Consider the following 26,620-nt stretch of genomic DNA (forward strand, 5'->3'; position numbering starts at 1 on the left):
TTTAAGCAACAGCAGCAACAACATTGCAACACCAGATCGCAGAAGAAGTGCCCCAGGCGGAGGTTTTCACCGTGAGCCCCTGCCTGGAGCCCCATAGCACTGAGCCTGTGTTTCCCTCTGAGGATGGGCAGCTCTTGCAATTCTGGTGCCTGAGCCCGCGGGGCCGAAGGCTCTCTCTGTCGAGATTCACATCCTGACTTCTGTCCATGGACTCCACTAAAACCCGCAGGCTCTGGGGTCCATTGCCAGTGACCTGGTGACTTCTATGAGCGTTGCTGCTGGCATCCTGAGCAGGGCTGTGCTGACTCTAACGGCTCTGCCTGGACAGGCCCAGCTGAACGGACCACCCCACACGTCCTCGGGCACATGCAGGAAAGGGCAGCCTGGGGCGCAGATCACGGAGGCCAGGGGTGCTGAGTCTCCATTAATTCAATAAGTGTCTATTCTCCTTTTATTTCATTCTTTACGATAAAAAATGTTAAAATCTTAGTATCCATAACAATTTAAGCAAGGCAACCATAATCTCTCCATAAATTCAGGCGAAACGTCCTCTGCTGAATTCACACCGTGAAGGTAAAATTTCTGTGCCTGGGCAGACTTCACTTTCTGACTGATGAAGCAGAAATCCACCGAGCAGCTCCAGTGAGTGGGGAAAGAGAGTATCACAGCAGATCTGTGCGGAAAGTGTCCAGTTTCCACATTTAAAAACGTTTATCAAAGAGAAAATAAATAGTCATTTGAGACTGAGTCAAAGTAGGCTTTTATTTTTCACAAGTCAGGCTCTTGGTCTTTTTATAAAGATACAATTCATACAACACAAAATTCACCGTTTTAAAGTAACACTTCAGCAATTTTAAATATTTCACTACGTTGTAGAGGCATTGCTACTATCTAATTCCAAAACATTTCCATCATCCCCAAAATAAACCCTGTGCCAATTAGCAGTCAGCCATGATTCTCCCCACCCCAGCCCTCGGCAGCCGGGAATTTCCTTCCCGTCTCTGTGGCTTTGCCTGCTCCGGACATTTTCTGTAAATGGCATCCTGCACTGGGGAGCCTTTGTGTCTGGCGTCTTCCCCCAGTGTAGTTTCAGAGTCTGCCCCCAATGCCGCGGGCATCGGTGCTGCATTCTTTTAGCTGAACAGCATCTGTCATAGGGAATATATCTGTGTATACGGACCCATGTACATACCCTTTGTATGGGTTTTGTTTATCCATTCATCAGCTGATGGGAGTTTGTCTTGCTCCTGTTTGGGGGATATTGTGAATTATACCGCCATGAGCATCCGTGAATGCGTTTTTCTTCGGAGATGTTTTCCTTCCCACCGAGTCGATGCCGATGACTGGAATTGCTGGGTCCTCTGGTGACTCGAGCCTCAACTTTTTGAGTGGCTGCCAAGTTATTTTCCACAACAGCCGTACCGTTTTACATTCCAACCAGCATTGCCTGAGGGTAATCTAAGTAGTTCTGATAGGTTAGGGTTAATTTTTTTTAAGATTAGGTGTTTTAATAAACACTGATCATTTACTATATGTTTTCTAATATGATTGTTTATCTTTGACACCAACTGAGTCTATTTTATCATTAAGAATTGTTGATATTGGGGTTTTTAAAAAATAATGGAACTTTATTTGTGATAGATGAAAGATATTATAACTATTCACATTTCTGTTCTGGGATATGGATGACAAGGTACCCATTCATCAGAAATAAATTTATAGAAATTTAGAGTGGAAGCGTGACTGTCAAGTGTAAATTTATTGACTATTTACCTGTTCGCTCATTCGGTCAATGGCAGCTTGGATCTGCTGCCATTAGTCATGTGTCTCCTTGTCTGCAGCATGGGCTTTGGGATTTTGGAAGACTGCAGTAATTAAAAATATTTTGATTTTCCTCCCAAATGACTGATAAGGTGATTACGGATATAAAATAACAGGCACTGGGAAAGAGCTTCAAATATATAACAGTGAAATGCACTTCTGAACGCTAAAGGGCAGATTCAGGCGCTGTCTCACTGACCCCGTGAGATGCTCTGGGTGCTGTGTGGAGCAGAGGCTGGTCCACAGCAGAGTCTTCACCAGACAGTAAACAGTCGTCAATGAAAAAGAAAAGTTCTTCATCTAGTAAAATTGACAACTACCCTTTAAAAGTTAAGCAGTTCTTGTTTCCCCCAGAGTTCTCCAAGTTTCTCAATATCTTAATTTTCATGAAGGAATGTGGTATGAAGTGTTTTCTAAAAATATGAGTCTTTGTAGATATTATACAGCTGGACAAAGGGTAACAGCGAGCCATGGTAACTCGCTGGATGTTGCACGTCACATTTGCAGAGGCAGATTGGAGGTTAGAGGGTCTTGAGCCTCCAAGCCATATTGCATTCCTGTCTGCACCAAGCGAGGCTGGTGGTCACATTATGACTTTGCATATGCGGTGCCGATTGATCTTCACTTTAATCCCAGGAAATAGATGGCAAAACAGGGCATCCCAAATACAAATGCACGGAGCTGTGTCCACCAGGCTTTCTTCAGCTTCACAGGGGTCTTTCCTGCAAGAAGTCAGTGTGCAAGTTCAAGCCTCCATTCTGCAACAGCACCACGTGGTTGTGATGATTGATGGCTGGCTGGTGACAGGTCCTCCTGCTAGTGCTGTTCTCAGTGCTTCTTTCCTCTTTCCAGGCACTCAGGTGATCTAACAACAGGGCCTGGTCTCCACTCAGGGATGCATCAAAGGCTCCTTTCTCAGTGTTGGGAGGCCTCTGTTCCACCTGGCTGGGAATCTGGCATGGTCAGGCTGCTATGTTCACAGATCTGTCTTTACGTGGCAATACCACAAAAATGCTGGGCTGAAACACTAAGCCACATGGGAGCTGCCCACTCTTATAGTCCAGCCTGAAGATATTGGTGGGAAGGGACAATAAAGGAACAAATACAGCCTTTCTCCCTGAGCTGTTCCCAGGACCTTGGAAATGGCATGAAAGCGCTCTACGTCCCCTGGGTAATCCATGCAGCATGAAGATCTATGAACTGGCTTGCTTCTGTTTAGCAGGTGTAAGCTCTGGTTGCATGAGCCTCTATTTCCAGGGAAATTATGTTATGAGCACGTGTTTTACCTGTAATGTGCTAAGTGCTTTGAGTGTGAGCTTTTCAATGTTGTCTCTGGAAAAAACCTTTTGAGTGGCCTGGTATGATCATCTCCTTTCAAAAGAGAACACTGCAATCACAGAAGGTGCCTTATGCTGACCATTCCAGGGGGGCATGTTAACAGGGAGGGCCTGAGCTGCTGGGGGCACACCTTCCTGATGCTGTCCCTCCACGCTGGGGAGCCCTCACAGGAGCTGGCAGTGGTCCCTCCCTTCAATCTGAGGTCAGATCTTGGTGAGGAGACCACATCACGGCAGGAAAGTGAGAGGCCATTGGGGATGACCCAGCCCATAACTGGACATCAGCTTCTCTGAGAGTGACCAGGCATTTTGGCGCTGGTGACTTCCCATGCATAGGTACAACTGAAGTCACTGCATGGTCACAGTGTGCTTTGTCGGTGGGCACCAATTGGAAGAAACTTCTCTTGTTTTGCTGCAGGGTCCCCAGGGCCATCCAGCGACCACAGCAGTGGGGCCTCCTCTCCCCTCTTTGACAGCGGTTTGCATCTGAACGGAAACTCCAGTACCACAGTAAGCGTATAGATTTTTGTTAAATTTTATTTTAACAGAAATATCAGTAGCCCAGAGATAATCTCTAGACAGAATTAAAAAGATGCTGTACTGCCCAGTAAAGATAATTGTGATAGTTTGAGAGAAAATACCTAGAACACAGATTCAAGGTGCTGTTCTGTTGACATTTACTCCCACGTGGGACACATCCTGATTGCATTATAGGATATTTTAAGTTCATAATTCACAGCATCTCAGTGAGCAGGCAAGAATTCTTTGAGTCCTGCCTCTGACTTACATATCACCATGACTGTAGGAAGGACTGCAGTTTATTTTTAGGAACCTTCTGTGAGACTCCCATGAATTTCTTAACAGAAAACACCTAAGGAGGTATGAACACTGTATAATGCAGTGAGTTTTAATCACATTCCAAATATCCATCCTCCCAAGAAAACCAGACTCAAGCAAAAAGGAGAACCTGCAGCTCCCTGGGGCATAGGGCTCCCGCCCTCCTCCCTCAGAAGCCTGAGCTCCAAGAGAACCTGCAGCTCCCTGGGGCATGGGGCTCGCACTCTCCTTCCTCAGAAGCCTGGGCTCTGAGAGAACCTGCAGCTCCCTGGGGCACAGGGCTCACGCCCTCCTCTCTCAGAAGCCTGGGCTCCGACTCCTGCAGGGTGAGCTGTGAGCTGCACTCCTTGGGGAATTCATCATCCACAGAGGCATTAGTGCATGAGAAATGTAGAATCCTGTAGGCAGCTTGAAAAAATGTTTTATTATAAATCGTTCCAGTCATATTATCAAAATGACCAGATACTTCATACACAGGGAGAACCTAGAGAAAAATATTCATGTTTGTACAATCTATGTTTAAGATGTCTGACTACTCCATTTCTAACCATTTAATTGAGCTCTTGATAATTAAAAATTGCATTTAGACTCTGTGTCAGTTATGAAGCAAAATAATAAATGCCCATGAAATTACAGTTCTAATCAATAATTAGAATATTGTCCCTAGCTTTCCATCTGTGCAGTCTTCCATACTCCATTTTCTGGCCTGTCCAGAGATATAAGGCATCCTGAATTTTGTGTTTGTCATTTTCTTGATTGAAAAAGTTTTATCCATATATATATATATATATATATATATATGTAAAATTTCATTTTATTGCAAGGCTTATAAAATATTATTCTGCCATAGTCTTCTGAGATTTGCATATTTACTTACTGTTTGTTTCTGTGAGGTTTGCTGTATGATATTTCACTACAGTTTATCCATTGTCAGTTGCCTGTGGACACTTTGCCGTTGTTTTATGTTTGTTTTTCTAGTTTATCATCATTAAAACAAGTGCAGCCATAAAGATACTTATAAATGTCTCTTGGCTATTCTATAAGGTAGAATTTCTGAGTGCTAGATTATACCAGGATGCTCTATTTTCAAAATAACAGCAAGTTTTCTACAAAAGTGGCTGTGCAGTTTATATTCACACAGCTCTGGGGAATTCCAGTTGAGCCACAGCCTCTCCAGTGCTAGGCAATTTTTGACTTAATATTCGAAGTACAGTAGCTGTAAAATGGTTCTCTCTCTGGGGCTCTATTTCATTTCCATCATTACTAATGAGTTCTGTTTACTTTTCCTATTTGTATTTTCCTTTGGTTTTTCCTCTTCTGTGAAATGCTGTTTATCTCTTTGGCACATTTACTGTTAAGGTGATCTTTTTTCTTACAAATCCATTGAGATGTTTAATATACACTTGGTAATAATATTTTGGTGATTAATGGGTTAAAAATCTCTTCCTACAGCTTGTAACTTGTCTTTTTAATTTTGTTTGTGCTATCTTCTGTGGTTTCGTGGTTTTAGGATTTTGTTCAAGAAATCTTTCTTAAGTTCATAAAGATACTTCCTTATAATTTCCTCTAAATATTGTTAATGTTTGCTTTTCACATTAGGTCTCTAAATCCCATGAGATCTATTTTTATTACACCTGTGAAAGGTAGAGTTCCAGGTGCATTTTTATGGGTAACCAGTTGTCTCAACACTGTTTCTGGGTGATCTGCAATGCCACGGCTCACATGTAACCAGCACCATGAGCACAGGCGTGTGCTGCTGAGACCTCTGTTGTATTCTGTTGGTCAATATCAATGGCAATATCACACTATGTAATTACTAGGTATTTATAATCAATTTGTGTCATCTGTAGGCCTTGCCCTCTTGCCACCTCCTAACCCACTCTATTTTTTCCATCCTCTCTCTTTGTTTTTTCTTGTGAATTTCAATAGCTCTTGATCCAATTCTACAAAAAACAGTGTTGGGATTTTGACTGTAATTGCGAGATTTACTGGGGAGAATCAAACCTTTCTGACTCACCTTTCCTGCTTATGGAAAGCATATTTATTTGTGCTATTTTGAATTAATACTGCTCCATTTCTTTCCATATTCTTTAATATTTTCCTACGGAGTCTTTTTAAAATTAATTTTACAAGAGGATCGTACAATTCCATTTGTCTGCAACACCCCGTCCCCTAAGCCAGCATAGTTCAGCAGGGAGAAACTGTCCTCCTACCCTTTCTGTGCAGTTATCCTCAGGGTTTTTCTCCCATTATGTGGCTGTAGCTTGTTGAGTGGACTCTAAACTCTTCCTGGAAGGAGACACAGAGCATGGGGCATGATTCGGTGCCATTTCAGGAAAGGTCAGACAGTCTTTGCGGCTCTGGTAAGTGCAATGGAAAAGTAACATGACAGCAGCGTTGAAGGGAGGCTGCCTGGTTCTCCCAGTTCTTCTAGTTCTCCCGGCTCTCCTGGTTCTTCAGGCTTTGGTGGATGTGATCCTCAGGTCAATGAGTAATTGTGGAATTATGGAGGGGACATGGGTAAAGTGACTAGCCTAATGCTTGGAATATGTCATCTTCAGACATCCTCATCCTCCTTATCAGCAAGAGAAAGAGAAAAAGAAGTGCTAAACTTAAAATTCTTTGTAGTTATTCATATGGTTAGCTCAGCTCCAGAATAAAGCATCATCAGGTTATTTAAACTCATTACAGAGAATCTGAATTGCAGAGTTTAAAAATAGGTTTAATATGTTCTTTTTAGAAGGCTATCAAGACTCAATATTGAGGCCTACCTGAAGGTGAAGGGTGGGAGGAGGGAGAAGATCAGAAAAAATAACTATTGGGTATTAGGATTAATACCTGGGTAAAGAAATAACCTGTATAACAAGCCCCCATGACACAAGTTTACCTATATAACAAACCTGCACATGTACCCCTGAACCTAAAATAAAGTTTGTTTTTTTAAAGAAAAACTTAAACAAAAATTGACAAATGGGATCTAATTAAAGAGCTTCTGCACGGCAAAAACAACTATCATCAGAGTGAACAGGCAAGTTACAAAGTGGGAGACAATTTTTGCAATCTATCCATCTGACAAAGGTCTAATATCTAGAAGCTACAAGGAACTTAGACAAATTTACAAGAAAAAAAAACCATTAAATGTGGGCAAAGGACATGAACAGATACTTCTCAAAAGAAGACATTTGTGTGGCCAACAAACAGATGAAAAAAGGCTCATCATCACTGATCCTCAGAGAAATGCAAATCAAAACCACAATGAGATACCATCTCAGGCCAGTCAGAATGGTGATCATTAAAAAGTCAGATGATGTCGAGGTTGCAGAGAAATAGGGACACTTTTTCACTGTTGGTGGGAATGTAAATTCTTTCAACCATTGTGGAAGACGGTGTGGTGATTCCTCAAAGATCTAGAACCAGAAATACCATCTGACTCAGCAATCCTATTACTGGGTATATACCCAAAGGAATGTAAATCATTCTGTTACAACAATACATGCATGTGTATATTAATTACAGCACTATTCACAATTGTAAACACATGGAATCAACCCAAATGCTCATCAATGATAGACTGGATAAAGAAAATGTGGTAGAGATACACCATGGAATACTACGCAGCCATGTAGAGATACACCATGGAATACTACGCAGCCATGTAGAGATACACCATGGAATACTACGCAGCCATGTAGAGATACACCATGGAATACTACGCAGCCATGTAGAGATACACCATGGAATACTACGCAGCCATAAGAAGGAACAAGACTATGTCCTTTGCAGGGACATGGATGGAGCTGGAAGCCATTATCCTCAGCAAAATAAGGCAGGAACAGAAAAGCAAACACCACATGTTTTCACTTATAAGTGGGAACTGAACTATGAGAACACATGGAGGGGAACAGCACACACTGGGGCCTGGCAAGAGGTGGGGGCCATGGTGGGAGGGAGAGCATCAGGAAAAAATAGCTAATGGACGCTGGGCTTAATACCTAAGTGATGGGTTGACAGGTGCAGCAAACCACCATGGCACACGTTTACCAGTGTAACAAACCTGCATGTCCTGCACATGTACCCTGGAACTTAAAAATAATAAAAAAAAAAACTTTAAAAGGAGCCAGAAGTTAAAAAGAAAATAATAGTAAAATTGACAACTTCTTTCTCAACAAAAACAAGAGAAGCTAGAAAAAATGAAATGACACCTTTAAAGTATGAAAAAGAAATTCCTGTTTAAAATTCTATAATACCCAGCAAACCTGCTTCAAAAGTGAAGAAAAAAATATTTTCTGACAAAAAAGAGATAATTGTTTCCAGTAGACCAGCACTTTAAATTTATTTTTTTTTGAAAAGGAAACTAAGCTTACCTACATAGTCCTTCAAGTTGACATGCACTTCTTGAGGTGATAAAAGGTTATGGGCACACTGCTGAATGAAAACAATATTTAAATAATTTCATTTATATAAATTTGTCACAAAAGATTAGCAGTGATTGCATGTGTTGTTAAATATGAGATAATTTTTATATTAGCCAGACTACTGTATTGTTGGAATTTGGGGCAATAAACACTTATCATTTTGTTGTTGTTCTTTAAAATATTTTTAATTATATGATAAACACTCCTGGCATAATATCAAGGGAAAAAAACATAGATGAAAATTTTTTAAAAGACTCAAAATCCTGTAGGAATTTTGAGACATTCTAGTTGGTTTTCTGGATGGTACTTTAATCATCTAAAAGCCAATTTGCTGTGCAGTTAGTTGACCATTGGGCCCTCTCTTATAGAGATGATTTAAAGCATTGTGGTTATTCTTTGCACTCGAGAGTGTGTTTTATAGTACATAGCAAAATGGTAATACTAGCATTGATAGTGTCTATGGACTGGAGAATAAAACAGATGGTGCAGTTTCTTTCTTGAAAGAGGTGAGTTGGAAACTTTCTAGACTCAAAGGATTTACGCTGCTTTGATGGCTGCATTTTCAGACTCACCAGCTTCGCTTTCATCTTCCCAGGGCCAGGCCTGATGGAGCAAAAAGCAAAGTTTGTCATGTTCAGAGCAGCCTTGTAATCACAAGAAACCCAGAGGAATGGTTTCTGTCTTTACAAGTGGATACCTCTGACCCCTGCTGCATTAGCAACCTCTTCCTCCAGAAGTAGGGTAGGTGGTGTGTAACGTTTTCTCTCTGTCCTGACAGCTGGAGTAATTACCTGAGCTACCTTATATATTTGACAATTTTCCATGTTATTATTTGAAGCTAAATTACTAACTACCTGCTTTCCCAGAAGTCACATTTCTCATTTCTTTTTCTTCTGCCTCCTAAAAGTTGAAGCTTTTTGCAGAGAGCTTTTGTTTCTAGTTGCCACACATCCTCTCCCGGCACCTGAGTATGGTTCACGTAGTTTAAGATTCTAAGTTCATTATTTGTACTATGCCATTTTTGTCTCAAGAATCCTTACTAAACATTTATAATGAAGGAAAAATCCCACTCACATTAATATCGTGCGTTTAGGTTTGAAAGTACAGAATCCATTGCTCTTTCACCCGTTGCTGAATCTATGGCTGCTTCTTCCCATCTTCTGCAAATTCTGTCCTGACTGGCTTGTTAATTGGTTAGTGTGCAGCTTTCCTTCAAAGAGTGCATAGAGGGCTGCCTCCCTGGTTGCGTGCAAGTGCAAAAATGCTTGTCCTCGCCTTGGGAGATGGTGCTTTCACTCAGTGCTCTGGGTTCTTGGATTGCTGACTGGATCCTTTGAGAGGATTTAAAATGCTCACCTGTGGCTTCTGCTTCAGCTCTGCCAGTGCAAGTCTAATGTGGGACTCACTAATTTTCCTTTGTAAGAAACTTTTACCAAAAATCAATAAGGAGTTATAAAGAACAAAATATTTCTCATAGTAAATCCCCGCTCTTCTAACTTAAAAATTTCAAAAAAAAAAACTAATCAAAAAGACTGTGGTCATTGTAATTAACTGAATGAATCAAGAAGGGTATAGGAAAAATGTCTCAAAACAAAAATTACAGAAGGTATAAGAGAACAGATGAGAAACTTGTAAATAGTAGTCACACAAAAGAAAAGGCAGCTATAATAATAAAAATAAATAAATAAAGTATTGAGTCTGCAATCTGAGAGGAAAGATTGCCTCCCAGGCAGAGATAGCAAATGACCTTGCACATTTAATCGATGTACAAGGTGCCTGTAGTGAAGCAGGTGACTCTGAAGTGACAACTTAATAAACTTCACAGAATCTTTGTCAAGATATACCATGTCTCTAGAATCTAGAAGTATTCCCCCCAAAAGTAATCAGTATTTTTGTTTGTTTGTTTGCTTGTTTGAGACAGGGTCTCCCACTCTTTCCCAGGCTAGAGTGCAATGATGGGATCTGGGCTCACTGCAGCCTCAACTTCCCGGGCTCAAGTGATCCTCCCAACTCAGCCTCCCCAGTAGCTGGGACTATAGGTATGCACCACCATGCCTAGATAAGTTTTGTATCTTTTTTGTAAAGATGGAGTTTCACCATGTTGCCCAGGCTGGTCTTGAACTCCTGGGCTCAAGCAATCCTCCCTCCTCAGCCCCCTAAAGTGCTGGAATTACAGGCATGAGCCATGGCGCCTGACCTAATCACTATTTTGACCTCTATAACCATAGATTCGTTTTGCCTGTTTTTGAATTTCACATGAATGACAGTCATACTCTTGCGTCTGACTTTGTTTGCTCAATATCATGACATTTGTTTGCTCAATATTATGACATTATATGCAGCAGTAGGCTTTTTTATTTGTCATTGCTATCCAGTATTCCACTGTATGCTCATAACACAATGTTTCTGTCTAATCTAATGATGGTGGGCATTGGAGTTTTCTGATTGGGGCCTATTACATATAAAACCATTATAATCATTTGTGCACATGTCTTTTAGGGGACGTAGTATCCATTTTCTTTTGGGTGTCTACTCAGGAGTGCAGTTGCAGGGTGACATGATACATATATGTACTTACCTTTAGCAGATCCTGCTCAGCAGTTTTTCAAACAGGTTGTATCAACTGACCACCAGCAGGGTGAGGTGTGAGAATTCCAGTTTCACATTCTTGCATCATTTCATGTCATATGCCTTCACCAGTAAGGCTGGACAGATAGAGAATAGTATTTCTTTAGCATCATCAACACGATGGCAAAACAACAAGTTCAAAAAATTGATGGGAATTAGCAACTTTGTGATTCAATCTGGGCATTTTATTTTTATTATATATATATGTGTGTGTATACACATATGAAACAACTTAAAATATTTTCAAAAGCTATTTACACACTCTCAGTTCATGAAGTTTTTCTTTTTCAAAAAGCTCAGATGCAAAAGGAATTTATTCTTGCTGAAAGAAAAATTAAGGAAACCTAGAATATATAGTTATTCAAAAGAGGAAAGAAGTTAGCATTAAAAAAAGTTTTTCCGTGTATATCCAATTTTTTTTTCTCAAACAAATGAAAGGTACTTTCTACTTCTGGTAGTGTTTTAGAATATCTGTTAGGAAGGGCTGTCAAAACCCTATTTCCTACAAAAAATATAAAATAGTTATTGCTTGGCTTGCAGAATTTCAGCGAGTTGAATGGAGATGAACTGAATGTAGGGTGTTGAGTTACAAGCACTCAAGGATTGTGGGGGCCACCCTCGGTCCTAATGCTTCTATGGGCCCCCAGTCCACCACGAGACTAAGCCAGGGTCAGCAGTAGAAAGAAGGGGTCAGAATTGGAGAACTCTACATTAATCCAGGAATTCAGGAACATGGCTAAGTTGATTCCAGCTCACAGCACAAGTAACTGAAAATGCATTTAATTTAGGCCCCAAAGTTATCCGTAACTTAAGTTCAACCAAATATGGAAACATCAACACATTTTATCAAACACATAAAAGAAAATACTACATAGATGAGTGAGCAAAAAATGAAAATAAAAACAATAGACTCAGGCAAAACTTATAGATTTTCAGACATTGAATATAAAATAACTATGATGACTATCTTAGCCCTTTCTCATACTGCTGTAAAGAAGTACCAGAAACTGGGAAATTCATAAAGAAAAGAGGTTTAATTGGCTCATGTTTCCATAGGCTGTACAGGAAACATGGCTGGGGAGGCCTCAGGAAACATGGCTTGGGAGGCCTCAGGAAACTTACAATCGTGGTAGAAAGTGAAGGGAAAGCAGGCATGCAAAAACCTGAAAAGGACACAACAAAGAAAGGAAACAACAGGCCAATATTTCTGATGAACATAGACACAAAAACCCTCAATAAAAAAACTAGCAGACCTAATCCAACAACACATTAAAAAGGTAACACACCATCATCAAGCAAGATTCATCCCAGAGATGTAAGGATAGTTAAATATATGCAAATCAATAAATATGACACATCACATCAACATAATAAAGAGCAAAAACCATATGACCATCTCAGTGGAAGTAGAAAAAGCATTTGATAGAATTCAATAATGCTTTATGATAAAAGTACTCAAATTAGGGAAGGGATAAACTTCAACATAAGGTCATATATGACAGGCCCATGACTAGTATTGTAGTGAATGGGGGAAAAGCTGAAAGGCTTTCCTCTAAAAATTGTAATAAGACAAAGATGCCCATTTTTATCACTCCTATTCAGCATAGTACTGGAGGTCCTAGACAGAACAATGAAGCAGGAGAAAGAAACAAAAGGCATTCACATTGAAAAATAGGAAGTTAAATTGTCCCTCTTTGCAGATGACATGATCTTATATATAGTAAAACCTGAAGACTTCACCAAAAAACTCTTAATACTAATAAAATATTTCAGGAAAGTTGTAGGATAAAGAATGAATGCACAAAAACCAGTAGCATTTCTCAATACCAATAACAAACCAGCTGAAAAAGAAATCAAGACACCAATCCCTTTCACAATAGCTATGAAAAAATATTTAGGAATAAGTTTAATCAAAGAGGTAAATGACCTCTACAAGAAAAACTACAAAACGTTGTTGAAAGAAATTGAAGAAAACACAAACTAATGGAAAGACATCTCATATTCATGGATCAAAAGAATTAATATAGTTAAAACGACCATATTTCCTAAAGCATTTTACAGACTTAATGCAATCCCTATAAAAATACCAATAAAATTATTTACAGAAATAGAAGATATAATTTTATTAATTTGTATGGAACCACAAAAGAGCATGAATAGCCAAAGCTATCTTAAGCAAAAAGAACAGAACTTAAGCAAAAAGAGCAGAATGACTTTGAAATACACTACAGAGCTATAGTAATGAAAACAGCATGGTACTGCTATAAAAACAGACACAGAGACCAATAAAATATAACAGAAAACCTAGAAATAAATACACATATTGGCAGCCAACTAATTTTTGACAAAGATACCAAGAACATACATTGGTGAAAGGATACTATCTTCAATACATGGTTCTGGGAAAGCTAGATATTCATCTGTGGAAAAATGAAACTGGACCCCTATTTCTCACCATATTAGAAAATCAACTCAAAGTGGATTAAAAGCTTAAATGTGAGATCCAAAATTATAAAACTACTAGAAGTAAATATAGTAGAAACACTTCAGGATGCTGGTTTAGGAAAAGATTTTATGACTAAGACCTCAAAAGCACTGACAACAAAAAATTTTAAAAAATAGACAAATGGAACTGTATTAAACTAAAAAGCTTCTGCACAACAAAGGAATAACAGAGTGAAGCAACAATATATGTAATGAGAAAAATATTTGCAAACTATTCATTCGACAAGAGACTAATATCCAGAATATACAAGGGACTCAACAGCAAAAACAATAAGAAAAACAAACTAATCCTATTAATACTGGGCGAAGTATCTGAATAGAAAATTCTCAAAAGAAGACATATGGCCTATAGGCCAACAAATAGCCAACTAACAGATGTATGAAAAAAATGCTTAGCTTTACTAATCATCAGGGAAATGAAAATCAAAATCATGATGAAATATTATCTTACCCCAGTTAGAATGGTTATTATAAAAAAGATTTTAGAAAAATTACAGACTCTGGAAGGATGAGGAGAAAATAGAAGTCTTATACACTGTTTTTAGAAATGTACATTAGTACAACCACTCTGGAAAACAGTATGGAAGCTCTTCAGAAAACTAAAAATAGAGCTACCATATGATTCAGCAATCCCACTAGTGGGTATTTATTGAAAGGAAAGGAAATCAGTATATCAAAGGGATACCTGTACCCCCATATTTATTGCATCATTATCCACAAGAGTAAGATGTGGTGTCAACCTAAGTGTCCATTATTAGATGAATAGATGGGAAAAATATGGTATATATACACAATGAAATACTATTCAACCATAAAATAATAAAATCCTGTCATCCACAGCAACATGGATGGAACTGGAGGTCATTATACTAAGTGAAATAATCTAGGCACAGAAAGACAAATATCACATGTTATCACTCATATAGTAAGAGCTAAAAAAGTTGATTTCATGAAGTAGAGGGTAGAAGGATGGTTATCAGAGGCTGGAAAGGGTGTGTGGGGTGGTGAAGAGAAGTTGGTTAGTGGGTACAAACATACAATTAGATAGAAGGGATAAGTTCTATTGTTAACATAGTTAATAGAAATATATTGTGTTGGGGACATTTCACATATTTTCTTCTAGGTGTTTTGAAATGCATATTTCAAATTCTATATGGCTTATGGAGGAGTATGCATTTGAAATGCATATTTCAAAATACTTAGAAGAAAATATCTGAAATGTTCCCAACACAATGAAATGATAAATGTTTGAGGTGATGGATTTTTAATACCTTGTTTTGATCATTATGCATCATATGCATGTATCAAAATATCACATACACCCCAAAAATGTGTGAAAATACTATGTGTTAATAAAAATGGGCAAAAGAAATGAAAGTAAATGAACTGAGAATCAGAGACTTGTGGGACACCTCCAGTGGTCTGAGTTACATATCATGGAGTCCCAGAATGAGAATAAGAATGCAAAGAATAGGAGTGAACATGAAGCAAGATGGACACAAAGAAAACTATGTAGGCATATCACAGTCAAACTGTTGAAAACCAAGGAAGAAGAGAAGGTTTAGGAAGCAGCCAGATGATAAAAAAGCGTATTTTTAAAAATAAATTCAAGTTGAGAGAAAATGTTGCCAGTAGACCTACACTACAAGAAATACTAAAACATGCTCTTCAAGCTAGAAGGACATTAAACCATGTGGAAACTTGGGTACATAGGAAGAAGTGAAAAGCACTATGAATGGCAAATAGGTGGGTATGTATATAAAATATCCAATATAAACTGTTTATTTTCTCAGGTTTCTTTCAGATAAATAATACTTTAAAGGACAAGATGATGACAGTAAAGTGGACTTCATAATGTATGTAGAAGTAAAAGATACAGCAAAAATAGAACCAAGGGCACAGTTAAATTGTTCTATTTTGAGGTTTTTATATTTGTGAAGTGAGGTATGGGAAGATTGATGTGTCAATATGAAGTTTAAAGGTATACAATATTGACTCTAAAGAAACACTGATATATTAAGAATGCATATTATGACCCCTACAGTCAATGAGGAGATAAAAGAGGAACATGAAAAAAATGAGTTACCCTTTATAAAGAAGAATTTGTTCAACAGAATAGAAAAAATCCAGGGGAACAAAAAGACCAATAGCAATATGTAATTAAGCCCAGCATTATGAGAATCACATTAAATATAAATGGACTAAACATTTTAATTAAAAGGTAGAAGTTGTCAGACTGGATTTTTAAAAAAGCAACATCCAACTGTATGGTGTATACAGAAAATATAATTTAAATATAAAGATACCCACAGGTGGGAATTAGAAGAATAGAGAGCATGTATTTTATAAACAATAACCATAAAAATATGGGTCTATTAATATTTGATGAGTGGTCTTCAAAATAAGCAATGTTTGCAAGAGGAACACTTTATTATGATTTAAAAATCATATGAGTTCATCAGGAAAACATAATAATTGTAAATATGGTACGTACCTTATAACAGAGCTTCCAAATACAAACCAAAAACTGGCAGAGATGGGAAAAATACAGAGAAATCCACAATCAAAATGGGAGATTTTAATAGGACGGATAGACAAAAACATTAGTAAAGATGTAGAAGAACTACTCTACCATATGAATCAACTGGGACCTCACTGACATTTATAGAGTCCTGGATCCAAAGTCTCCAGAATGCACTTTCTTTTCAAGTGAGCATGGAACATTCAACAAGATAGATCGAATGCTGGGCCATGATCGCCTACTTAGGACGAAAAAGATTTATAGAAAACTCAAGTATCCTGCCATTGGTGAATTCTTTCAAATAAATAATATGTACACTTTTCTAACTCTTTCAGAAAATAGAGGAGGTTGAAATGAATCCCAGATAACTCTGTGAAACTGGGATAACACTGATACCAAAACATTCCACTGAGATTTAAGAGTGACAAATGTTACACAGGCCGGGCACAGTGGCTCACACTTGTAATCCCAGCACTTTGGGAGGCAGAGTCACTTGAGGCCAGGAGTTTGAGACCAGCCTGGCCAACATGATGAAACCCCATCTCTACTTAAAAAAAAAAAAATGCCAGACGTGGTGATGCGTATCTGTAATCCCAGCTTCTCAGCAGGCTGGGGCACGAGAATTGTTTGAACCCAGGAAGCTGGGGTTGCAGTGAGCTGAGATCACACCATTGCACTGCAGTCTTGCAACAGAGTGAGACCTTGTCTCAAAAAAAAATATGTGTGTGTGTGTGTGTGTGTGTGTGTGTGTGTGTGTGTGTATGTATATGTATATATACGGACCAATAGCCCTCATGAATGTAGATGCAGAAATTCTTCAACAACATATTAACAAATCAAAAGAAGGATCATGTATCATGAAAAAAATGGGGTTTATTTCAGGAATGCAAGCTTCGTACAACATTCAAAATCCAAATTTAGATGACAGCATAGCAACATTATTTATAATATCCTCAAGCAAGAAACAACTCAGATCTCTTTCAACAGGTGAATGGATAAAAATGAATAATCTGCTGACACGCACATTACCATGAATGCGTCTCCCAGGCTTTATGCTGAGAGAAGAAAGGCTTACACACAGTGACAGTGCATCATTCGATTAATACCGAGTTCCAAAGCAGCAAAATTAGTCTATAACAGCAGAAACCAGATCAGTGGCTACCTTAGGCTGGAGGGATTGCCTGCAAACAGGCACAGAGGAAGTATCATGGGGGTAGGTGTTACGTGGATGAGGTAGAAATACTGCGTTTCATAATTTGGATTTGGGCTGCATGGGCTATGTCTATTTGACAAAACTCATCAAACTGTGCACTTAAAATCTGCACATGTTATTGTATCCCATTTGTGCCTCAATATATTTCAATTACAAATAAAAAAAGTGCAAAGCTTTTCAGTCATTCACTGTAGAAAATACAGCAACACCTAAAACGTTAGCTTCAACCTCTTATTTAAACACAAAGTATTAAAACACCAAGTGTATGATGATCCTTTCTTATCTGTAGTTTTGCTTTCCTCAGTTTCAGTTACCTGCAATCAACCACATTCTGAAATATTACATGAAAAATGCCAGAAATAAACAATCATAAGTTTTAAATTATGCACATTCTGAGTAGCTGATGAAACCTTGTGCACACACTGCTCCATCCCCTCATCACAAGGAGAAGGAGGAGTACGGTAAATAGATCTTTATAGAGAGACCACATTCTCATCACGTTCTTTACAGAATAGTGATGTAATTCCTCTATTGTATTAGCAGTTGTTGTTAATCTCTTACAGGGCCTAACTTATAAATTAAACTTCATTATAAGTGTGTGTGTATAGGAAAAAAGCATAGTATATATCTATATGGTTTGGTACTATCCACAGTTTTCAGGCATTCACTGGAAGTCTTTTTTATATTCAAGAAATTATTATTATTAAAGCAGAAAGGCTCAGAAGCCTCCTGAAAGCAAAGATTTGTCTTCAGATTCCACTTTTTATTTTCTATGATCTAAAAATATTATTTTCTTGTATGTCTTTAAAAATTATTATGTGCAGTATGATCTTAACTTTTAAAAACCACATAGAAAAAGACCATGCGAAATATACAAAATGGGTGATAAGGTTTTTTTAAGCTTTTTATATTTCCCATCTTTTCTAGAATGTGGTTGTATTTCTATGATAATCATTGAACGTAGACTTAAGAGTGTGCTCCGAACACTACTATGTGTCCATACATACATACCTTGAGGATGCAGAAATGCTGGGATGATATGCAGTTTATATTAAACTGGGAGCCTTGTAAGTGGTTGAAATATTTGGAGGTTTTGCTTTCATCTACTTCTATTCATCTCCGGTAACTTTATAAAGAGTATGTTAAAAGTACTCAATTTTTCTTGAGTTTTCAAAATGCATCCATCTGGGCACAGTGCCCTCTAGAGATCTGCCTCCATTCAGAATGTTTATCTTGTGAGTGCTGCAGATCTCAGGACGAAATCACTTTTTGCCAGCCCCAAAGAACAGAGCTGGGAGAATGCAGAGTCGGGGAGCTCATGCTTGCATGTCTGAGATGAAGACTGTCTTGAAAACTTCTAAAATAACCTCACAGGTTCCTTCTTGGGGACTGCAACAATCTGAATACAATGCTTTAGAAAGAGCACCTGCCTAGTGACCTGACGCCAATTCTTGCTTTGAGTCTCTGAACCTGATGGCCTCCGTCTCCAGGCAGCTCACGTGAACATCTCCGCCAGTACAGGCTCCCCCTCGCCCTCCATTCTTCGAAACATGTGTGGCTTGCATTTTTGGTTATAATCCGTTCTTCTAATTCTTGTATACATTCAGTGTATTGGGAGATGTTTTTCTCTAATTTTTTTGATTGACAATCTTATAGTTAACTGTGGCATCTCATAGTAAATGCCCTGTGAGTTGGCTGGTCAGTCACATATAAATGCTACAGGATGGCTTTTGGGGGTCAGTTCTTTGGCAACTTTTGACGGCATCATAAATTAAATAGAGGAAAATATGTTCTGCTTTGTTCCTCATCTAAAGTTGGTTTCCACTGCCATGGATAGATGCAGATGCTTTTGCAACCCTGGAAATGCTGAGCTCTGCATTCCTGTTGGAAGCAGCAAGATTACAAAAAGCTGACAGGTACAAGCTATAGGGTTTGTGATCAGCTGGTAGGAACATGCCTCATTATATCTGCAAGCTATTGAGTTGATGTAAGATTTGGGACCACGATGAGAAACACGAGGCTCTGCTTTCTGCAGGACATGAACTCTGTCAGAGTGGGGTTTGCTCAAATGAGCAGCGCCTACCTTGAGCTGACTTTGGAGATGCCTGTGTGGGAGGCAGGCACAGGACCAGAAGGCCTTTCCGGGCACCCTGCACATGCTCTTCCCCAAGGAGAGGACACTGGAGGCATTTCCTCCAATGTCAGTGCCAGCTTGTGACTGCAGAGAGCAAAGAGCTGGGTGTGCTGGGGCAGCTGGAGAGGAAGGACCTGCAGAGGGGGTAACACTGGCGTGTTCCTTCTCCTTGGCCCTCAGTAGATGGGAGCATTTGACCCCGCTGAGCTAAGTAAGCGTTAGCTCACAGAGACCTGACTTCTCCCCTAGCTGCTAGGTTATAGAAAATATTTTCTCCAGATTGTGCAAAATACTTTTCCAGAGGAAAGTACATTCAATGGGACGTGAAATTCAGGGTTTATCAGTGGCCTCTGAGTGAAAAGCATCCTATGAAAGTCCACAGTCTGGAGGCAAAGCCTGCGCCCACAAGCTCTGCGTGCAGCCTGATTTTATGAAGAAAAAATGGGTTTTCTTAATGGAAAATTGCTTTTGATCCTACACTTTTGAAAAGCAATCTTCAACTGATTTTATGAAAGGATGCATACTGTTTTGTTTATTTAAATATTGTGTATTATATAGTAGAATCCTCTATGAATTTTAAGTGGTGGCTTTGCAGTATAATTCCAGTAATTCTGAAAACAGCACACTGTAGCAAACCTTTGAATCAGCAACAAGGGGTACAGAGTATGTGGCTAAACACACAGCACCATTACTAGGATGAACTCCTATGGCACAGATTTATTATTGTGCATGCAAATACCACAGTTAAAATTAAATGAATAGGGATAACTAAAACCGTGCCGCAGTAAGCAGTCATTTATAATGAATTCCTACACAGGTTGCAGCGGTCTATGTAGACAAATGGTATTTCAGCAAAGCTAATATGAAATACCTATCAGGTGATCCGAAGGAATTTCAGTGCCGTTCTCGTGCATGCACCAAAGGCAAATCTCTTACCAGAAGTTAGAGCCCAACAGAAAAGGGTAACAATGAATGAATATCTGTAAAATTCAGCTCAGAGTTCGAATGTTCCAATATTGCCACTTTTGCTATTGAGCTATTGGCCATGGAATTAATAAATACAGAGAAACAATGTTAGGGTGATAACCCAAACCCAACCTCTGGTTGTGTGAGTTTTTTTTCCTGCCTTCTGACACATCTGTAGATGGCGATGCCGCCTCTTCTGTATGATGCTCCAGCCCTCCCTCAGCCTCCATTCCCCCATCCCACCTGCATTGAGTGAGAGGCCTTTCATCTAAAATCCTAGGGCGGGGATGCAAAGATGATTTGAGGTGGAGGAGAATGAGAAAGGGGCTTATATATTAGCAAAGATGAAAAATAAATTACCACACTCTTTCTGTTAAGCGTGAGCATTGTGCAGAGAGTCTCATGGAAACCTCATGCACGTGGAAGCGAAGCCTCCAAGGTTCCAGGGATCTGATGAGAAACCCTGGGGAACGGCCCCCGTCTCCTCTCACCACAAACCAGCCAGAGCCAGTTCAGCGGCACAGAACTGTTAGGGACATTATTTTTGGGCAGGTAAAGCTGACTGCAGAGGAGACTTGAGGTGGACAGGGTTGGCTCTTTAAGTGGTGGATTAACCAATGTGTAAAGTATACATTTATAAGGAATGAAGTCTCAAATAACATTCTAATACATAGTGAACACCCAGCAGCTTAATACTTATGAACAAGCAAGTATGAAAGACACTTCAGGCCGGGTGCGGTGGCTCACGCTTGTAATCCCAGCACTTTGGGAGGCCGAGGCGGGCGGATCACGAGGTCAGGAGATCGAGACCACAGTGAAACCCTGTCTCTACTAAAAATACAAAAAAAAAAAATACAAAAAAAAATACAAAAAAAAAAATTAGTCGGGCGTGGAGGCGGAGCTTGCAGTGAGCAGAGATCGCGCCACTGCACTCCAGCCTGGGCGACAGAGCGAGACTCCGTCTCAAAAAAAAGAAAGACACTTCATGCCACCCTTCTGAGCCTCTGGAAAGCCCAGGTCTGTTTTCTCAGGGCGCCCCTGCTTACAGAAAGTCTTCTTGCAGACAGATGCTCAGATTCCAGGTGCAACAGTCCCTGGACCCTGTGGTCCACAGAGCCAGGAGTTCAGGGCTGGTGTTTCCCGTGGACACTGAAGCAAATTAAAACAATGTCTTGTGAGTGTGGGGCTTGCCTGTGAGCGTGCGTTACACCTGTGAGTGTGAGGCACGCCCATGAATGTGGGGCACACCTGTGAGGCGCGTTCTTGCCGGTCTCTGGGGCGGCAGCACCTGGTTCATTCATAGCGAGCCCGGCTCTGAGATCAAGATGGCTCAGGCAGCTCAGGCTCCTCTTTGAGAATGTGGAATGGGATATGGGTGTATCCTGTGGCCCAGAACCCACCTCTGACCCTTTCATTGTTGGACGCTCATGGGGCTGTTGCGTGTTCCGACCCTTTCGTTGTTGGACGCTCGCGGGGCTGTTGCCTGGTGCTGTGGTGGTTGCATGGCTCCTTCACCTTCCCAGACGGGCTTCCTCTCGAGAGCCGCAGACCCGATGAGGCCTCCCCACTTTGCCATCTGGGCTTGGCTCTGACCACAGCACAGAGTCGTTGCTACCGATAATAAGGCAGACCCATGACCTGGACGCCCGTTGGAATGTCATCAGCCATTCTATCATGTGTCTCTCGACCTAAACTCGCTGAGTGGACATTTCAGGTTGTTTTGGTTTTGTGTCTTTCTCACGGTCTCTGTGCATTGAGCCCAGTGCTGTGTCTACAACTTTTCCTCCAAATTTAGGCCCCTCTTCTCCTTCTCCTTCTCCTTCTCCTTCCCTTCAGCTTCCTCTCTTTCATGCAATTTGCAGTTAGAAAATAGAGGGAGAAAATGTCTTAAATCCAGGTAGAAGAGCACTTCTTTCCAGATCTTTCAGAAACGATCTCACTTGCTTTTTATCAGTTGAAATGTGTTGGACTTGAGTTGTGTGTTCCAGGTGCCTGCGGATGCCTCTCCCTGCATGCAGCCTCCTCTGCCTCTGTGACGCTTCATTCTCCTTTCTTCTGTACAGGCTCCATCATCACCTTCCTCGCCCATAGCTAAGGACCCGAGGTATGAGAAACGCTGGCTGGACACCTTGTCCGTGCCTCTGTCCATGGCTCGCATCTCAAGGTACAAAGCCGGAACGGAAAAATTAAGGTGTGTGACCGTTGTCTGAGATGAGAAAATTTTATGAACCCCGTGCACTTTTGCCAGTTCCTACAGGCCACTGGTTACTCCAAAGCGCTTGACTGTGACATTAGAAGTCAGGTATCAGAACAGTGAATTTATTACTAAGAATAGTTCTATCTAGGGCAAGGTGGCATGGTTACTTCTCACGAAACAGTCATTACTAAAAGAAATTCTATTTTTAGTTTTAGATGCTAAGAGAATTAGACTGGAAATAAAGACTGACTTCTTGTCCAAGTCTCAGATGTTTCTAGAAATGCCATTTAAACTCTGTGGGCCTCTTTTTCTTCAGTAATAAAGTGAGAGGGTTAGACCAGCACCTATGTTAAATAAATGCTAACTAGCTTGTGAGCTTGGTTAATTAAATAATTTCAAAGATGTAACTATAAAAGTTGATGTTTCCGTAGCTTTTCGAGTAGAAAAACGTATGCTTGGCTAATTGTGCTATTTAATCACTGTGGAAAGGCCCACAAATAATGAGTCGGTGAATTTCCTTTTTCTGTTCTTAAGACAGATGTGTAGAAATAGCAAACCTTCTGTCAGCAAAGGAATTTTTTTTAATTGAGCACCGTACGTCCCACAATGTGTGTGCATCTGTGTGAATGTGTGTGGCTGTGGTGTGTGTGGTCTGTGTGAATGTGTGTGGCTATAGTGTGTATGGTGGGCAGACAGTACAACCTGAAATTCCCTTTACTGGTTCTTAGATGAAAGGAAAAGTCTAGCAAACATTGCTTTTCATGAAGGGTTAGAATTAGGTTTTCTATATTAATTGGTATTAGCTGTACAGCCTCTTACAAAGGATGTTCATGTCTGTGGAAGGATGTTTATGATCCCACTGCAGGAACAGGGACAGTAAGCTTGATTTTCAGATTTGTGCCCGTCTTTGGTAAAGGGAGACAAACCTAGTAAAAGATGTGTGTATTGCTAGAGAAGTGGAAAGATAGGTAGGTGAATGTGGGTGGATAGATAGAGAGATGATAGAGAAAGTGGATGGATGGATAGATAGATAGAGAGATAGATAGATAGATAGATAGATAAACAGACCGACCGACCGACAGATAGATAATGTTCTGCATAATAATGTTTTGGTCAAGGACAGACCACATATGCCATGGTGGTCCATTAGATTGTAACAGAGCTGAACATCCCTACTGCCTGGTGACATCAACCATCATAACCTCACAGTTAAAGATATGACTCACGTGTTTGTGGTGATGCTGACACAGACAAACCTACCGCAGTGCCAATCATATAAAAGGAAACAGTAATGTCCTGGACCTTCACATTCACTCATTCCTCACTCATGGCTTCACCCAGAACAACTTCCAGTCCTGAAGGCTCTATTCATGGTGAGTTTCCTGCACAGGTGTGTCATTTTTTAACTTTTATACCCTATTTTTACTTTCACTTTTCTAAGTTTAGATGTGCTTAGATACACAGATACTTGCTTTTGTGTATTTAGATACCCCAATAGGATTGTGTTACAGTTGTGTAAGTATTCAGCATAGTCACATGCTGTACAGGTTTGTAGCCTAGGACCAATAGGCTATCCCATATAGCCTAGTGTAGTAGCCTGTATAATCTAGGTTTCTGTAAGTGCACCCTCCGATGTAAACACAATGACAGAATCGCCTAATGACACATCTCTCAGAATGTATCCCCATCATTAAATAACATCTGACTGTAGATATATAGATGAATTATTGCAGTGATAGAGGGGCTGAAATATAGATAGATTACAGAGATACAGATAGATGGATAGGTAAATAGCCATTTGTAAAATACAGCAAAATGTTTTAACAGTTCGTGCTCTCACTGTGAATTCCTTTTAAAATGTGTGCATGTGGCTTTCTTATAACATGTTTCTTTGGTTTGGGGTTAATTTGGGAACCACGTAGAGATCTGGGCATGTATCTGTCTTGACAAAGAAGGAAATAGTGCGTGAAATGACATTTATCTATTAGCATATTTGAATTAAATGGGTTTTTAGAAAAATAGAGCCACTGAACTTCATTACACACTTCCTAGCCCATCTGTCATTGAATGTGATGAAGACTGGCCATTCTAGCTTTGGTTTAAGAATGAATTCAGGTCATAAGATGGAATGTCTCCTACTCTGAGGACAGGATAGGGTCTCTAGTTGTATTAGTCCATTTTCATACTGCTATGAAGAAAAACCTGAGACTGGGTAATTTGTAAAGAAAAAGAGGTCTGATGGACTCACAGTTCTACATGACTGGGAGGCCTCACAATCATGTCCGAAGGCAAAGGAGAAGAAAAGGCATGTCTTACATGGCAGCAGGGAAGAGCATGTGTGCAGGGAAACTGCCCTTTATAAAACCATCAGATCTGGTGATTCTTATTCACTATCACGAGAACAGCATGGAAAAAAACCCACCCCCATGATTCATTACCTCCCACCAGGTCCCTCCCATGACACGTGGGAATTATGGGAGCTACAATTCAGGATGAGATTTGGGCAGGGGCACAACCAAACCATATCACTAGTAATTCTTAACTAAATGCAGACTTTACCACCCATTCTGGCAGCTTGAGAACATGTAGAAACACATGTGTTATTCTTGGTGACAAAATATTTTGACCCACTAAGCCATTCATACCACAATCATTGAGATAAATACATGACATCCAGGAGAATGAAATGGAACCCAAGAAGTCAGCCGATTGCCTGAGCCTCAGATTGTGTTTCTGTTACAAAATCTATCACACACTGATTTGGTTTGGATCTGTGTCCCCACCCAAACCTCATGTGGAAATGTATTCCCCAATGTTGGAGGTGGGGCCTGCTGGGATTAGATCATGGGGTAGATTGTCATGAATGGGTTAGCGAAATCTCCCTTGGTGCTGTGCTTCTGACAGTGAGTGGGTTCTCCTGATATCTGGTCATTTAAAACTGTGTGGCACCTCCCCACTCTCTCTCTCTCTTGCTCCTGCTCCTACCATGTAAGGTGTCTCGCTCACCTTCTGCCTTCCACCATGATTGGAAGTTTCCTGAAGCTTCCCTAGAAGCAGAAGCTGCCATGCTTCCTATGTAGACTACAGAACTGTGAGCCTGTTAAGCCTATTTTTTTATAAATTACCCATTCTCCGGTATTTCTTTATAGCAGTGCAAGAACGGACCAATACACACTGTAACAGCAAACTGAAAGGTTTATAATCTTTCATAAGACAAGAATATTTTGTTTTATAAAGGCAAATATATGTTACTAGCTTTGCTGACTTTTTTATGATTTTTAAGCAAGAGTTAGTATGGTCAGGAAAGGGCAAATAATAAAACGCATAAGGGCTTAAGCTATGAGTTTTATAAAACCTGTTTGTTCTGAAACATATTCGTGTAAAGTCCCATTTAGAGGCTGAGATGCTGTTCTTGGCTCCACCTTACCTGTAAGCTCCTCGGGTCTCATTTTAAAATGGATGAAAAAGAGAAGAGACATGGGTGTGTTGATCCCAGTGGATGGAGTTCTAAAATTCTTGTGTGTCTTCTCCTGAGGGCTCCTCAGTCTAAGGAGGGTAAGGAATAAGTTTAGAAATTGTCAATTCTAAATCAAACAGGTTTTAGAATTGTAAAACAAAAGCTGTAAGCTGTAGCCCAGGAGGAACCTTTAGATATCATATAATGGAAACATAAATAGGATGAAGAGGTTGGAAGCCAGCATCCTGTGTGTCCCCCCTGACTCTGTCCTTGTCCAGGTATAGGACCTCAATCTATAACCACCACCTTCTGGGTCCTTTCTAAAAATTGACAAATAATAATCATATATAATTAATGTACAATGTTATGTTTCAATACATGTTTACCTTGTGGAATAATTAAATCAAGCTACTTGGCATATGAGTAACATCACATCCTTAGCATTTTTGTAATGAAAATATTTAAAATCTACTCTTTTAGCAATTTTGAAATATACAATACAGTATTTACTCACTTAACATCATTGATTGGTCCTCAGAAACTGCAACTTGGAGTGAAAAGATGTATAAAGAAACCAATTTTCCCATAG

General features: G+C 39.8%; 1 protein-coding gene across 1 annotated transcript in view; it reads left to right on the forward strand.

The window, feature by feature from the left end:
* SNTG2 (syntrophin gamma 2) overlaps positions 1 to 26,620 on the forward strand; it is a 384,592-nt gene that overhangs the window by 209,441 nt on the left and 148,531 nt on the right. Inside the window, exons 8-9 of the mRNA XM_030800009.1 lie at positions 3,577 to 3,668; positions 22,441 to 22,568. Of these exons, the coding sequence (XP_030655869.1) occupies positions 3,577 to 3,668; positions 22,441 to 22,568 (220 nt within the window). The remainder of the gene's footprint in view (positions 1 to 3,576; positions 3,669 to 22,440; positions 22,569 to 26,620) is intronic.

Source organism: Nomascus leucogenys, chromosome 19 (assembly GCF_006542625.1).
Source record: "Nomascus leucogenys isolate Asia chromosome 19, Asia_NLE_v1, whole genome shotgun sequence".
NCBI classification, from domain to species: domain Eukaryota; kingdom Metazoa; phylum Chordata; class Mammalia; order Primates; family Hylobatidae; genus Nomascus; species Nomascus leucogenys.